Source organism: Indicator indicator, chromosome 4 (genome assembly GCF_027791375.1).
Source record: "Indicator indicator isolate 239-I01 chromosome 4, UM_Iind_1.1, whole genome shotgun sequence".
Lineage (NCBI taxonomy): Eukaryota > Metazoa > Chordata > Aves > Piciformes > Indicatoridae > Indicator > Indicator indicator.
Genome location: NC_072013.1, coordinates 24,229,237 through 24,245,737, shown reverse-complemented (window position 1 = coordinate 24,245,737; position 16,501 = coordinate 24,229,237). Strand labels below are relative to the sequence as shown.

General features: G+C 39.5%; 1 protein-coding gene across 4 annotated transcripts in view; it reads left to right on the top strand.

Annotated features, from left to right (window-relative positions):
- Window positions 1–15,029, top strand: part of CDC42BPB (CDC42 binding protein kinase beta) — a 92,881-nt gene extending 77,852 nt beyond the window's left edge. For 2 of the 4 annotated variants that reach the window (XM_054400401.1, XM_054400399.1), the window contains 10 exons: window positions 2,060–2,276; window positions 2,657–2,719; window positions 5,886–6,482; window positions 9,093–9,190; window positions 9,302–9,386; window positions 9,536–9,653; window positions 9,737–9,854; window positions 10,950–11,055; window positions 11,147–11,217; window positions 13,278–15,029. In XM_054400401.1, coding sequence (XP_054256376.1) covers window positions 2,060–2,276; window positions 2,657–2,719; window positions 5,886–6,482; window positions 9,093–9,190; window positions 9,302–9,386; window positions 9,536–9,653; window positions 9,737–9,854; window positions 10,950–11,055; window positions 11,147–11,217; window positions 13,278–13,409 — 1,605 coding nt within the window. In that variant the 3' untranslated portion in view covers window positions 13,410–15,029. Of the gene's footprint in view, window positions 1–2,059; window positions 2,277–2,656; window positions 2,720–5,885; window positions 6,483–9,092; window positions 9,191–9,301; window positions 9,387–9,532; window positions 9,654–9,736; window positions 9,855–10,949; window positions 11,056–11,146; window positions 11,218–13,277 lie in introns of all 4 variants that reach the window. The other 2 variants (XM_054400400.1, XM_054400398.1) reach the window with 2 other exon arrangements.
- Window positions 15,030–16,501: the final 1,472 nt, after the last annotated feature.

The window sequence follows — 16,501 nt, the reverse complement described above, 5'->3', positions numbered from 1 at the left end:
ATCATAAGGAAAAGAACTATTGTCAAATATCCTCATGCAAAAATACTTGCATGGATAGACGTGGCAAAATGTCTCCATCGTTTAATCAGATTGTCCCCTACTAAAGAGATGAAAGGAATTAACTGGAAGCCTGGTGCACAAGTATATCTGTTTAGATACCCCATTGACAGGGACCAGAGAAGATGCTGCTGAAGTCCCACCTCTTTTCTAAGTTTTAAGTCCTTCAAAAGAAGGAATTCCTAAATCTGGAAGCAAGTAATATCTGATGCAAGACAGTCAGTTTTCTCAATTTCATTTAATTCTAGATTTGCATCTTGCTGACGTGATGACAGTGTGACTTCTGCACAAGTTAAAACTGTTACTTTACATCATCTGTGTAAAAATATGCTCCTTCTTTCATATTGGTGGCCCAACAAAGATTTCAATTTCTTTTGGATCTTCCACCAGCAGAAAGCAGTACCTGAGCACTGCCAAACACCAAAATATTGCCACCTCCTGACTCGTCATGAATTCAAGAGGAGGAAGAACTTACCTCTCAGTGGTAACCAGCTTTTAAGGCTGGATGCTAGGGCATCCTTGCATCCAGACACTGCAGTCTAAGTGCTGCTATCGATATATTTTTAATAATAATGTAAGAGTATCTGTTGTGGTGGAGTCCTTCGACAGCTTAGCAGTTTGAGTTAGGAACCCTTGAGCTATATAGCAAATGCTGGATTTTTTTCTATGATGAATAATGCTACATGTATTATAACCAACTTCTCCCATCTTTTCTGCGTTTTTGCCTGCATGCAAGTCTGAGAAGGAACTCATGGTCACACATCAGAGAGAAGACCATAGCTGAAGTCTGGTTTTGTTTTTTCAAATTTAGAAATATAATCTGTTACGCCTCCATACATTTTTGAAATACTAATGCTTAGTTACAGTTTGGACCTGAAAAAAGCTCGATGCAGAGTAGTAAGAGCTATGAGCAATTGCACACTACTCAGTTCTTTTCCTAATGCTCTTCACTTTCATCTTACTTCTGGAGTTATGATTTGACATCCTATTGTCCCAGGTTCATTTTCAGACATATTTTATCTTTAAGATGAATGTTCCTGCTTAATTCACTCTTTTGGGAAGTGTATATAGTTGCATAACCACATCATCCATCTTTATGGTGATTTTCTTGTCAAGGCATATAGGCTGAAGGTGTGTTATTCCATGTATGATTAGTTACAGCCTTCAGTTTTGCATTTTAGTGCCTTTTTGTGGTTTTTTTCTTGGTTTTGGTTTTTTTCTGTTTAACTATTGTTACTCTTAAAAGTCTGTTGTGAGGACTAATTCTGGCTGATGACCTGCTTGTCTGTGACTTAAAAGCAAAATTTCCCATAATCTCACAAATTCTTTGATCACTTCATAGGGGACACACAACTAATATTAACACTTAGTGTGTACTTTGGGCAACAGAAAGTTCCTGGATAGCTTTCCTGCAATAAGGCCTGCTCTGACATCTATAAGATGATTTACCTGAAAATTAAGTGAAGCCATATTGATTTTCTTTTAACAAGGGACAGTGGAAGAATGCAGTACTTCAGTCTCAAAAGATTGCTTTTAATGCAGATACGATGTGCTCTTCCCATTAAACAAATGTTTTTAAAATTAGGCAGCCAAATCAAAATCCAGAACAAATCATAGCACTACCATTGGCTTTAAATGCAGAAAGCACATGTCATTTTAATCTTTTAATAACTTACCGAAATTCCAGTTCAGAGCAGGAAGGAGTCTTTTACTGCCCTGTATTGATTGCTGTAGGAAAATAATGTAGCATTCCTTGTGCATATTTTAGGATTCAGAGTGAATAAGCAAGACTGAATATTTTTAAACAAAACCACTGCATCATGGGCAGTTTGGTTTTTTGAAGCACTGTGGTTATATCAGCTGTATGCTGTGTTACATTCTCCTCAGGTACATCATCATGTTGTGAAAAAGTTTTTTACTTTCATAGTTCTATGCAGTATATAATATGACAAAAAGGGCTTTTGTTACTCTTATCAATTTACCTTTCTCTGTCTGTTAAAAGGTGACAGCATCTCTCTTAGGTTTACCTTCAAAGTCTTGTTCTCTACTGATCCTGACGGAAAATGAGAATGAGAAGAGAAAGTGGGTTGGAATCCTAGAAGGCTTGCAGTCTATCCTGCACAAAAACAGACTGAAAAACCAGGTTGTGCATATTCCACAAGAAGCCTATGACAGTACACTGCCTCTTATTAAAGCAAGTTTAGCTGCTGCTATTGTAGGTATGTTTGGTTTAAGTTTTGTATGTATGCAAAAGCTGTTGGAGCTTTTAGCTGGGCTTCTTGAATGACAACACTGACAACTTGAAATAAATTCTTCTAGAAAATTCCTTCATAGGAATTTGGAGCAGAAATGCTAATCTTGCATTGATATTCAAATTTCTTCATCCACTCAGAGTAAATAATACTGTTCAGATGTTTAACAGGTTGTTTTAGCAACATGGTATGTAGCATGCTTTTGACAGACTGTGTAAATTTAAGCAAACTTTATTTGCTGTTGAAAATCTGTTTGTCCATTTTTCCAGCTGTTCAAGTTAAACAGTCTACTTTAAAGATAAGATTAAGTGTAGTTGAATTAATTGACTTTTTTTTTCCTGGTTTAGATCGAGATAGGATAGCAATTGGTTCAGAAGAAGGACTGTATGTGATAGAGGTGACCCGTGATGGTAAGTTAGGCCATCATGCATGCAGTAATTGCATACAGAATAATGAGTTCCATAACTTTTAGTGCTGTTGTAATATAAGCACACAACAGCCCTTCATGTATAGTAAGTATTAAGCACTCAAATAATGAGAAAGAAAAGTAAATGTGAGAGATAAGCACCAATTTGGTTATTATCATTACATTCAGTTGGCTGGCTGAAATTAAAGGGATGAGTTACTGGGCATATTCTGACACATTCTCACCTTCACTGCGTTCCCACAGCAGGTAGCGTAATGGTTCAGCACACAGACACTTTACTAACTACAACTTCAATTGAGTGAGAAAGAAACAGACTTGTTGCAACCTGCCCCACCAGAGGACTCAAACTGCCATGAATTACAAGAGAAAGAGCCAGTTCAAAAAACACAACAGTTTGAGGACTTTCCATTAAAGCCACTGTGTGTTGTCTGTTTCTTCCAGAAATTTGACAGCCACTTACTTTCTGGTTAAGACTAATGATGGCCAAAGCGAAAGCCTTGCTTGCCTCTTTTCATTATCTGTTTCCCTGAACCCACACTTTTTTCCTGAACCTGCTTTGTCCTTCCTGTTCTCTTAATGCACTCTGCCCTCTACTTTGGGAAAAACGGCATCAGTGTAGCCTGTGGTGCCTGTGTGAATTTCTGGAATGAACATTGCAAGTTTGTTGAAAAAAAACCAGGCTACACCCTGTGCTGCCCAGTGACGGCGCAGGTAGATCACTCTGTCCTTGAAGTATTAGGCTTCACAGCAAGGGAGTGAGGGAAACGTTTTTCCCTTTATCCTGATATATTGAGCACAGACACAAATAGCAGTGGGAGACATGCCTTGATATGGTGGGGCAAGTTTGGGAGGCCAGAAGGAATTATTAGCATGTGTTGGTGGGATTGTTTGGGGTCAATCCACACAAAATGCAGTCTTAAAGGTGGAAATGCAAAGAACAAGGCTGGTTAGTTTTGCAGTCTACTTCAAAAACAGGACCATCTTATTTTAAACAAATGAACCAAAGAATGAGGAAATAAGTTGTGTTTAACTGAATTGATAGAAATTATTTCTAAGAAGTCCATGCTTTCTTGTAACTCTTGAGGTGCTCTGGATTTATACGTTTTGTGATACAGAGCTAACAGCCTTGGCTCTCTGATAGGATTATTTTTGACAAAACACCTAATGCTTTCTTTACATGTGTTTATAACCTCTGAGCTTTGGTTCCTCTGGTGTCTTTAACTGTTTGGGAGTTGAGGATGTTAGGTCAGAGATTCAGGCTCATGAAAAATCAAAAGATACCTTTCTCAGCTTTGGAAAAATCACACCTGAAATACCTCTTTGACTGTTTTTAGTCATTGTCACCCCAATTTAAAATAAGATACTTCTTTAAAAATTTAGCCTTCATGGAAGAATTTGAATTTCCTTTTTCATTGCAATTTGGTTAATGGCTGTTTGAAAGTTGGATTGCAGTCATGACAGAACTTGTGTTTCAATGTAAAATAAAGCAGTGAATAGAAGTCTTTAAAGACCTACTTAACTTTCAAAATCAAATGAAGTCAGGGATGTGGGTTTGGGGCAAAAAGCAAAATGTTATTGCTTTCCCTTGCTTAGAATAAGCCATTGCACGATTTCTGGATGAACTGCTTCATGACTGGAGACAGCAGGTATTTGCAGTTCTCTTTGGCAGTAATAAATGCCATTCCTTTGAGTAACCTTCCAGTGGTCACCATTCTGTAAGTACTCAGATATAAACATGACTGTAGATGCAGATAATTCCAGTACAGCTTCCTGCATAGAATAAAATTGTACAGTCATTCCGTAAAGGAACGATTAGGTGTGTCACCGTGTTATATGTAAATGTGAAAATAAATTACCAATTTTGGATTTAATTTACAAGATGTTTTGCAGGAGGTTTTGTGGCCAGCTCCTGTGTGTTAATAGCATTTTTATAAATTATAATATCTTTTTCATTTTATGGCAATTGTAATTTTCAGCGTTAACTGCCAGCTGCTTCTATATCAGAGGTCTTTGGTCAGGATATCACTTAGTTCTTAACAAATAAACTAATCTCTAAGCTGGCATTTGAGCTGGGGGGAAGAAAAATCTTTGTGGCAAAGTTTCAACAGCTGATGTCACAGAACATTGCTTCAGACATATCATCTATTTGTGCAGGTAGGAGGATGCCACAAAAGCATGTGGCTTCTTGATATAGACAGACAAAGTCTTGTTCCAGAGTTTAAAGAATTTGGTAGCTTGGTGATTACTGAAAAAACCGCATGTAATTTCTAATTTGTTTGGTTTGTTGGTGTTTGTTTACTTTTTTTAATTATCATTCACAAGTATTTCATATGCATTCAGCTGACAGAAAAGTGAAAGTATTATGATTCCTGGTTTGGAATTGCTTAGTCTCTATTTGTACCCCATGAAATACTCACCGCTTTCTTGAAAGTGCCTGTACACCTATGGTCCCAAAAGCAGAACACATTGTACCGAACCCCTTTAGCTGCTTCTAACAGTTTTTAAAACCCTTCAAACAGGGAAACTCCCCAGCTTCCATGGGTAACCTAACTCGTCCTCACTGTGAGAAGGCTTTTCCTGCCTGTCCTAAACCTCTGTTCTTACTGCTTAGGCTCATTCTTTTTGATCCTTCCTCCATCACACACGTGTAGGTGTTTAACACCTACTTTCTGTACTGCTTTTTTATTTGGCTGAGACATTTGTCAACACTACAGCATTAAGTGGTCACAGCATTAAGTGATCAGTCTTAAATACTTTGTGTTTGTGTTCTGCTAATTTGACATTCCTACATAATTTGCTGAAGATGCTGATGTTTTCCTTGAAGGTGAGACCCCTTTCAAAAAATACAGCATCTTGAAGTGTATACATAGTACAGAGATATAAAATATTTTCTGCATTTGACCTGGATCTTTAAGCAGATTTTTCCTGCAAAGTGTTGCAGAGACTTTGTATCAGTAGTGACAGGAATGCTTTGTTTCATTGTTCTAAGAATTAATAACAGAGCATCAAATGTGTAATAAGTGCTCTTCCTTATCTGGTATGTGTCTGTGTTTAGATATATTTTCAGACATCATATGTAGCAGTGCAGTGTTTACAGGCCCCATGTTTTTTCCCCCTTTAACTTAGGGCAGCTCTTGTTTCCTTTGCAGTGATAGTCCGAGCTGCTGACTGCAAGAAGGTGTACCAGATAGAGCTTGTTCCCAAAGAGAAAATTATCATCCTCATCTGCGGTCGGAACCATCATGTTCACCTTTACCCCTGGGTGTCTCTGGATGGGTCGGAAGGAAATTTCGACATTAAGCTTGCAGAAACTAAAGGATGCCAATTGATTACAACTGGAACACTAAAGAAGAGTTCTTCAACTTGTTTGTTTGTGGCTGTCAAACGACAGGTTTTTTGCTATGAAATTCACAGAACTAAACCTTTTCACAAAAAATTCAGTGAAATGCAGGCTCCAGGAACTGTACAGTGGATGACAGTGTTCAAGGACAAGCTCTGTGTTGGCTACCAGTCTGGGTTCTCTCTGTTGACCATCCAGGGAGATGGACAGTCTATAAACCTGGTAAATCCTAATGACCCCTCGCTTATCTTCCTCTCACAGCAGTCTTTTGATGCCCTTTGTGCTGTGGAGCTCAGTAATGAGGAGTACCTGCTTTGCTTCAGCCATATGGGAGTATACGTCGATTCGCAAGGTCGAAGGTCACGCATGCAGGAACTAATGTGGCCTGCAACTCCTGTTGCCTGTAGTATGTATATGTTTTTCTGTTGCCATATCCCTGTTGCTGCTTTACTTGTCTGAAAATAATCAGCATTGCATTATATTTTGCTTTGGCTTGTCTTTCAATAGCTACACGTTAAGTTTTGATGAATTAACAGCATACATGGTTCTTACTGATGGTAGTTTTGGACATGATGATCTCCAGGGCTGAGATCTGCAAGAAAAGCAGCTCTGTTTTGTTACAGAACAGAGAAAAAGGAATAAGAGAATTTCAAATAACTTTTACACGGATGCAGGACAATTCAAGAGTAGCCAGTGAAATTCTTTGAGAGAACAAAGAGAACCCCCAAAAGCGTAAATGTAGAGTTGTCTGTAGAATGTCTTCTGTGTCCTGTACTCGAAGTACCATAGAAAGATGAAGAGGAAATGTAACTATAAAGGTTCTTAAAGATAACAAAGTAAGAGGTAAAAATACTGCTTTTGGGAGAACTGGTAGCAATTTTTCTCCTTTTAGTTTTGGAGGGAGAATTTCCAAAAATAATAAAGGCAACTGGAGGATAATTTTTCAACTGCTCTGCTCATTTCAGGAGTGTTGGTTTATCAGCTACTTAGGACAGAAGCACATACAGGGCATTTTTCAGTGTTCAGCAGTCGAAGAAGTTCATGCTAAAACCAGTATTTCTGTTTGAAGCTCAAACAACAATGAAAATATTTTGAACAATTGAAGGCAAGAGACAGCTTTTTGTTTAAATACTGAAGCGAGCAGTTAGGAGTGTGTTGGTTTGATCAGGCCAGGCCTGAAATGATTTGCTTGCTTTTTGTTTTGACCTAGTTCTGTACAGGAATCTTGAAGCTAAGGCTCAAGGAAACAATGTAGTTGCAAATTTACTTTAAAACACCATTAGCCGAAGCGAATGTTTCCTTTTCCTATACCAGCTTCACAGTTTTTTTGCTTTTCAGCAAACTAGACCTGCTAGTTAGTAGTTTTGTCTGTTATTATTAGAAGCTGTTCTCACTATAAACTGTTTTACAGCTTTCTTGTATCTGCAGTCCGGAGTGGTGTTGGCGTAGGTCTGCTTTTGTAGAAGGAGCAACTTTTTCTGTTGCCAAAAGTAACTGAATTGCTTCCCTTTTCTTTAGCTATGTCCCCCCTCCACAGTCCTGGCCTCTGTCACTAATGGTGGTGGGTGTATTTCAACTCTTCCATCCAGAGAGCATCAGATTAGAGTTGGTTCCCACCCACCCTGCTGCAGTTTCTGTTATGGTAACAGGACCAAGTTGTAAAGAGGTTTTAGGACAGGATGGAGAATTTCTTTCAGGCACTGTTGCCTCATGCTACTAGGAGAGGCTGAGGTCTGCACTAATGCAGTCAGCTCTGTTCTCTTGAGTGGCATTCTAGGCTGCACTTAAAGTGCCCTAATGTGTTGGCTCTGTGCTGAGTTGGCACAGGTATTGTGCTTAGCTTGAACATGGTGCAGTGCAAAGACTTGGAGACAGCAGGTCTATCATGAACAAGATCGGTGCAGACACTGAGCTGTTCCTCTAGGAACCAGTTGAGAGCTGATCAGGCTCATCAGGTCTTACTGGTAAGTGCTAGCCTTGGCTACAAGCTGTCCAGGCAATAGCAGTTGGTGTTTCCCTCTGATGCTTGATGGTGTCCCTTGATTTGGACATGGTCAAGCTAACCATGGCCCCATATAATAAATATTTGACCATCAACCACTTCTGTGGCAGGTATTTATGACAGCTGTCCAAGGCCTTTTGTGAACAAATTCAAACGATAGCACCACAACCTTACTTTGGTTCTCCTAAGAAGATTCTGTGATGTGTTGAATGTTCTACTGGTTTATTTTCCTTTTGTTTATTGAAATAGCTCTTATCTCTATTAAATCCCATTAATTTCTAGTAACTGCTCTTTGCATCAGGACACAGTCTTTACATGAGCAGAAGCATGTTGATATGAAGCTCTAGGGATAACCACTTCTCCTTTGACCTAAAATAAACTTGTCTGCTGATGCCTTTTATGCTTTTTAGAACAAACAAAAAACAAAGCAAACAAAAAACCAAAACAGCAGTTGAAAAGAGAAAATGTGTTGTGGGCTTTAAGCATTGTGACATCTTTCTGTTAACATGATGAAAGCAACCCATACATGAGTATCTAAAGTTAGGTAATTGTTATCAAAAGAGGAAGGAAATTGAGAGCGGATCTATATCAGGACATCATGCCCCACCTCACAGTGACCTTGTCTTTTCCCTGGCACAGCAGATGTATGGTTATTTGGCTGCTTCTGAAATTAAATGATCTGCATCTGCAGAAAAGCTAGCTGCTCATTTACCACCAAGAAGCAAATTTGTATGCATCTGAAAATTTCAGACACCATTTCGCAGTTTCATGAAGTCGTAATTTGAAGTTTAAAAATACCAAAAGGCTCAAATTTAAACCTTTCCATGATGCTGGCAGTTGTCTTTAGCAAATCTTTCCTCACAAAAATAGCCATTTGGAAGTGGGACTGGGGAAAAGTGTGTTGAAATGTATCTCGCACATAGTGGAAAAGTTGTAACTCTTGAAATTTGCTGAAATATGTCCGTTCTGGCCTACTGAAACCACATTAGGGTTTTCTGTTTTCAATCTGTGCAGGTTGCAGTTCTTCATATGTCACAGTGTATAGCGAGTATGGTGTTGATGTATTTGATGTTAACACCATGGAATGGGTCCAGACCATTGGCCTGCGAAGGGTAGGTCATTTTCTTTGAATATAGAACTTAACTGGGGTAATTCCAAGTGAAATGTTTCTTCACATGGTATGCTAGCCTTGTGTTAATTCTCTGCTTCCTTCCTTAAAACAGATCAGGCCATTAAACACAGATGGCACGCTCAATCTCCTTAACTGTGAGCCACCAAGATTAATATATTTCAAGAACAAGTTTGCAGGTGAGTAGAGCAAGGGGAGAAACGGGAAAATGACACAAACCTGAGTAATTTGAAGCGATGTCACCTTTGCATGAAATGAAACTTGTATTATATGTGTTTGGGTCAATGTGTACCTCTGTATGTGAAATTGCATTGTGATATCACAGCAGGAGCTGTCCTCAGCGTTCCAGAAACATCTGACAACAGCAAGAAGCAAATGCTTCGAACTAGGAGCAAAAGAAGATTTGTATTTAAGGTTCCTGAGGAAGAACGATTACAACAGAGGCGGTAAGATGTGTGTGTAACTTAGTATAGATGATGAGATGCAGAGACTGGGAGTGCTAATAGTCCAAATCTCTCTGTTCTTTTAGGGAAATGCTTAGAGACCCCGAGCTAAGGTCAAAGATGATTTCTAACCCAACAAATTTCAACCATGTGGCTCATATGGGACCAGGAGATGGAATGCAGGTTCTCATGGACCTCCCACTGGTAAAATACATTTAAAAGGGAGAGAGATACATGTTCATTTGTTCTGGTTCAGAAAACTGTGTAGATGAACTGTAAGGAGTTAAAGTATTATCTCTGTACCAAATTCCTCTTTTAATCATTATGAGAAAGGTGAACCTTCCTGATGTTCAATGCTTCTAAATCCTATGCAAGGAAGTACTGTTAGCTGACTTATGAATGAGACACTGAAAGCAATAGATATCACTGCCAGGAGCTTATTAGTGGTTTTGTAAATAATCAGTCTCTCCTCCTTCCTTTTTTCTTGTTTGTCTTAAAACAACAGAATGAATTTCCTTCCCCCTCATCCTCTCAACATTTTGCTCTGATACTACCTCCAACAGGCTTTGAGCACGTCTATCACATGAGCCCTATCTCTTCTGAAATCTCTCTCCAGAATGACCATTCCTCACTGCAAGGCTCCCCTCTTCTTTCTTCCTCTTCCTGTCCCTCATCTGCTTCCCTAGCGAAGGGTAGGAGTAGCTACAAACTGCTAGGAACTGAAATGGTGTGCTTGTGGCACTTCGCCAGTTCTAGAGCAAAAACAAGGGGGAAAAAAACTAATGCTGTGGAGGTAACTAAATGCATGTAAGTTGCAGTGCTTTATAGCATTATTTTTTTGTATTTAACAAGTAGAGCATTTTGGGAGCTATTTTAATGTTAAATCCATGAGAAGACGACACAAAGGTGGAGTTCTATGTTTTGTACCCTCTGTTTTATAGCTGCTTGTCAGGATTTCTCTTGTCCTTCTCAGCTAGCCCAGATGAGGGTAATACATTTGTCCTTTCAGCAGGAGGAGGAAGGAAAGCAGAGCTGTTGGTACAGTCCCTGCCCCTTCATATAGAGAGTTTGCTGGCTGACAGGTTCCAGTGGCTGCTTTGGGGCTTAGTTCTTTCTCTGTCTTTCTCAGGGTTTGTGTCTGTTACTGAAAATATGTGGATGTGGTCAAGTAAGTTCAGAGTTTTATTACCAACACTGGGTTGTAATAGCTTCAAAAGCACAGTAAAGTTGTCATGAGTAACAACTGCTAGTTGGATAGCTTTTGTTGCTGGCTAACAAGGTGTTTTGTTTCAACTGCAGAGTGTCCTACCTGCTGCACAGGATGAGAAAACATGTCCGTCTACAGCTAACCTCTCACGGCAGCAGCAGCAGAGAAACAAAACCTATATTTCATGGCCCTCTTCAAGTAAGACTGGAAGCAAGCTTGTCAGTTCTGAGCTTTAATTTATGGCTTCAACTAAAAGTGTAAACCTCCTTTTTTCCTTCTCTCTCTACAGGTGGCAGTGATGTGGGAGGAGCTATGCCTTCCCGAAGTATGTCTGATCCTGACCAGGAGTTTGACAAAGAGGTAAAGTAGCTTTCATTAAATGGAGACCAATGGTGTCCTGTTGCTATAGACTATTGTCTTTTTCCAGTGAACCACCTTTCTGAAGAAATACTTCACAAAGACCATGTCCCTTTTGGGGTTGTTTTCCTTCCACGAAAATTTCCTCTGGCCTGTAACATATGATTGCAAGTTAGATATGGCAGCACAAAAGCAAAGTTGTGAAAAGGTCTTTTTATGGTGATATTTTAAAAAGTATGTCTTGGATTAAGCTTTGTAGACAAGGGAGATTTGACTAATTGATGAAATGTCCTTGAAGCTCCCAAAAATGTTCTCTGGGCTATTAGCATAGAATAGCAAAGTAATATGACTAATTAAGTAATTTTCTGTGCTGTCTTAAGGAAGACTTTTGAGAAGGAATCATATTTTAAAATACATGAAACTGCTTTCAGCAAGAGTAAAACTATGTGCCAGTAGTCACCAAACTGGATGTCCTGGCCACACAAAACTGGTGTCCCTGAGTCCAAGGGGAGATAGAGATTATGTATGGTTTCTGTTTCCTTGATTTGTCATGGGTGTTGCTTCTTCCAGGCTTGCTTAGGCACTGCTGTGCAAAGAAAGTCTTAAGAACTTCTCCTGGGAGACAAACTCCTAGATCAAGGTCTTTGCAACTTTTTAGCGGTTTTTGGTACCCATCTACAGGTCCATGTAAAGCTCTGGATTCTGAAGAGTGTTTTCCTGAAACCAGTCCTTAGCAGGATGCCTTACTACACCCCAAGTCAAAGCATCTGTCCAGAGTTCTGATCACAGCCATGCTCTGACTTCCTTTGTCACCTTAAGTAAGCCATTAAAAGCAGGTGAAAACAGGGATCTCTAAACACAGGTGTTTTTGAAACTGTCTCAATTTCCAAAGGTGTGCTGACGAAGGACTATGTCAGTCGACTTAGTTATTCTGCAGCATCCTTTCCAAACTCCATTACATTCCATGCTTTAATGGAAATTGCTGTTTGTAGGCACAAGAAGTGGTAGATTCTAAGGTTTTTACAACATTTTCAATAGGTCTTACAATTTCTTATGACTTCTTAAATTAAAAAACTCCAGTAGTCTGAAACTTGAAAAGGGAGGGGTCTGGTAACACCTTCTGGCTTTATGCTATTTTCCTCATGGCTTTTGGCTTTATTGCAGCCTGAACTGTATCATGCTAGGATAATCTTGTTATAGATGATCTTATTACTGAGCCATGCAAGACCTTGTGAACAGCATTCATGAAGGATGTTACCTTTCAATCTATTTGCTAAATATGTATTCCCTTTCTCGAAAATAACTTGCTGCAGTGGTACAAGTTTTTCCTGTGCAGCATTTTTTAGCTGTGAATGTGTGCAGTGCTCAGAGCTGTGACTTGCCAAAATAGTGGGAAACTTGCCAGCCATCCTGCTGGAGACCAGTCTGTGAAGGCAAATATCCAACAACCAGTCTAATGCTGGGAAAATAACTGTGGATAGACTGTTTTTATTAGATACTGACATAGGGCAGCTCCAGTAAGTATATTCTGTTTCCAGATCTTCACCTTAATACTTGGCAATTCACTTTTGTCAGGCACTTCACATGCTTGTGGTTGTTGCTGTTTTGTAAACTGTTCATATTCTTGTTTCCTTCCTTCTCACCAAGCTGAAGATGATTTGGCCATAATCGTTTGCATGTTTGTATGTGCAGATATATCTGCTTCTGGTCTGTAAGAACTGCTTAAAAAACACAGGCTGGTAACTCAGACCAATAGTGGACAGAGAGCTGCATTCCATCAGGAGAGCTGTGCAGTGGCTAAAGGAGTGGGGCCTGAGATATAGCAGTTTCCATTACTTGGCCATAATTCCTGGTACATCAGAAGGTCACCTTCAAGACTGCACTGCACCCTGTTGAGAATAATGGAAGTATTTGCATGAATGTTTATCCATTAAATTAATCTAATGCTCACTGCTTCATAAGTATTGCTCACCCTAATTTTTGAGTGCCTTTGAAACCTTTTGGTTATAAAGAATTGGTTTTAAGCATGATTTTCTTTTTATGTTAATGTTTCTCATTAACAGCCTGATTCAGACTCCACCAAGCACTCTACACCATCCAACAGCTCAAATCCAAGTGGTCCTCCAAGTCCCAACTCTCCTCACAGGAATCAGCTTACACTAGATGGACTGGATCAGTCAACCTGTGACGCGTAACACTACCGCTCTCGCCCTTCTGGCTTCAATCTTTCACTACTCCACGGAGTATTCAAGAACAGGGCAAAGCTGTCTCAGATGCTAGTGCCAAGACTGACACTGAATCTCTGGTGTTGTACAAGAATAATTATATATCCAGATTGTAGATACAAACTATTGAAATGAAGAAAATTCTTTACTAAATAGCAATCGAGCTTTTTATGCAGAATTGTTCACTGCTCTGTTACGGTTGGTTCCTTTCTGCACAGCTGTGATACAGTTTTATTGCATAGGAGCATTTAAGGCCACCAGTAAATAGTCTTATTCTTATGCTGAAAAAAGAAATAGAGAGAGATACTGATAATGTTGCTATAATATCAGGAATATTATTTTTCTATAGAATGATGTAATGTCTCATTAGCAGGAAATCCTTTTAGACACAATTTGGACCTCTAAATAGAAAATGCAAGCAGATCTAGTTACATCCTCAGATGAGTACAGTTTTCCCTTTTCCCCATAACTGTTTGTTTCCTAAACCTTAAGGAGAATGCTAGGAAGCTGTGAGGTTGTTTCCAACATCAGTAGATCCACCAGGAAGTCAAATAAAAGTCGGTTATAGTTCTGTGGCCTTTTAATTCATTTAGCCATTACATATATACAGCTGCGTAACTCTTACCTTTCTACCAACTTTTTAGTCTTGTACATAGGACTGTTGCCAGTTATCTTTTACCCACACCCTGATTTTTAGTCCTCATCAATCAGTCATTAGTCAGGGCTTTTAAAATACTGGTAATTACTGCTGTGAAAAAAAGTTCTATTCCTAGTTCCTGCCTATCTCCTTCTGAGAAGTTGTTTCTCCTGGGGTTTTTTTTGGTGTGAGGACACACTACATTGTTAGCTAGCAAGCCTTCTCGTGGTTGCATTGCCCTCAAATTCTGCTTGACCTAAGGGACTATGTCACACTAAAAATCAGTCTGTTTTCTCGGTTACCAAAGTGGAATGTGAAGGATGTGTCACTGAGGGTGCTGCTTTTCTCATTAATTGTATCCTCACCTGCATGAAGACCCCATGATTATTAATCAAGTATTGATCATGTAGAAAAATGCACAACACACTCCTGTATATTTTGCTATGGCCCACGTGCAGTGGTGATGTTTTGCGTGTATATTTAATCTCATGCTTCTGTGTATTATACATTTAGTAATCAAAGATTTGTGACCATGTTTCATTAAAAGCTTGTAATTATTCACTGGCTGGCATATCCAGTTTGTCATTGTCACACTAGTGTGCCTTCTGTGCCAATTTTATGACAGTTGGATGTCACTTATTTAAAATTTGGTTTAAATGGGCTAATGATATACCAATGGCTAATGTTCTTTTCTGAAACACTGTATAGGACGTGCACTTATCTTTAGTTTAAACTGAGTGTTCTAGTCAACATTTAATCCTGTTACATTAAGTGTTCGACAGTACTTGCTCTTTTTCTCAGATTCTTGATAAAGGAGCTCAGTTAGAGCTGGACACTACTGCTTTGGGGGGTTTCTGGTTTTTACTTTTTTTAATGTAAGTCTAAGTCTTTGTAATTATTGAATTGTGAGAACATTTTTGAACAATTTACCTGTCAATAAAACAGAAGAGGGAGGTTTTAAAATTAATAGTTGTCTGTCTTGACATGTGAAAAGAGTCTCCCACTGACCCGCGCTTTAGCTTCATGGTAAATTTGCGTTGTTCACGTGGATATTTTACATAAACTGGCAGATATCTGGAGCTCCTTGCCTGAATGCTATGAGAAAGGTTTGTGTTTCTGCACGTAAATGCATGTTCAGGACCATTGGAAGTCCTTTTGGTGGAATACAGTGTTGAAATTTTGTGCCCTTGGTTTGTGTTAGAGTTGTCATTTCATCGAGCTGCTGGCCCATTTAAGTTCATTTTTTAATTATTTATGTGACAAAGCATGGTAAGGAGGCTACAGGAGCTACTCAGGCATCTAAAGTGTGACAAAACAATAAAGACTCTTGAATTGTCAAAGTAGTAGTCCCAATGAGACAGTTAGGAACCTTTCAAAGATGGGTGTGTGAATGGTGCAGCCCTTTGATACGGAGGTTTTTTAAAGCTCCCCCATGCTCCAATATTTGAGCACTGTAGAGCTCACTGTAGCTAGAACAGAACCATCATCTCTAGTGTGTCCTGGGTAAGCATCCCTGATCCCTTATGGCATGCCTGAGTGCTCCTGGATTGCTTCTTGCTTTGTCCCACCCATCTTTTGCCCCATCTAACCTTAATGAGGTTAATGAGCAGAGGCCTAGGTGGGTATTTTGGACCTGCTGTTCCTTGCTTGACCAGACCTACTCGGTCAAGGCCAGCAGACTGGGCTGGATCAGCTTGAGAAGGTGCACCCTGCCCTGGGGATGGGGGTGATAACTGACAGGAGGTTTGAGGGCTGTGTGACGGAAGCCTTCTCACGAGTATTTTGTGTTAATCATCTTTTACTTTTGAAAAACGTGTCTGCTGTTCTTGAGCTGATTTTTCTCTGCACAGTGAGGACTTAAGATGACAACAGTCTTTAATTATGGGGATATTAAATCATATCACTCAGCAGTGCCAGAGCTTGGTTATAATTTAAGCAGGAGAACGTTTCTAGAAAAATAAATTAATTGTTCAGTATGAATACATTATTCTTTTTTTTTTACCCCTCAAGTTTAGCCAAGCAAAATTTCTTTCCAAGTCCTCCACCACAGCCCTTTCCAAATGTATTCCCTGAAGGCTTCTGATTCTAGTTAGCTACAGAGTCCTCCTAAGTTAAGCCCTTGGGAGAACTTTCAGAAATGCAGAAATTCAAACTTTATGTGAAGTGTTCCTGCAGTGATGCACTTCTCCCTGGAGGCTACCAGTCTAGTATCACAAGTGAGGAATTAAGTTATGCAAGGAATGAGGATCATTTGGTCACTTCCTGTACTTCTGCCCATTCCATTTTCACAGAGGCAGGTCCTGAAGCTGAGCAGTGGGCATGCCACTCAGCAGAAATGTTCATCACTTCTAGCACAGATCTTTGCCCCAAAAGGCTCTGTACTTTGGAATACATCGTGGTGTTACTTGCTGCCCAAGAAATTAGC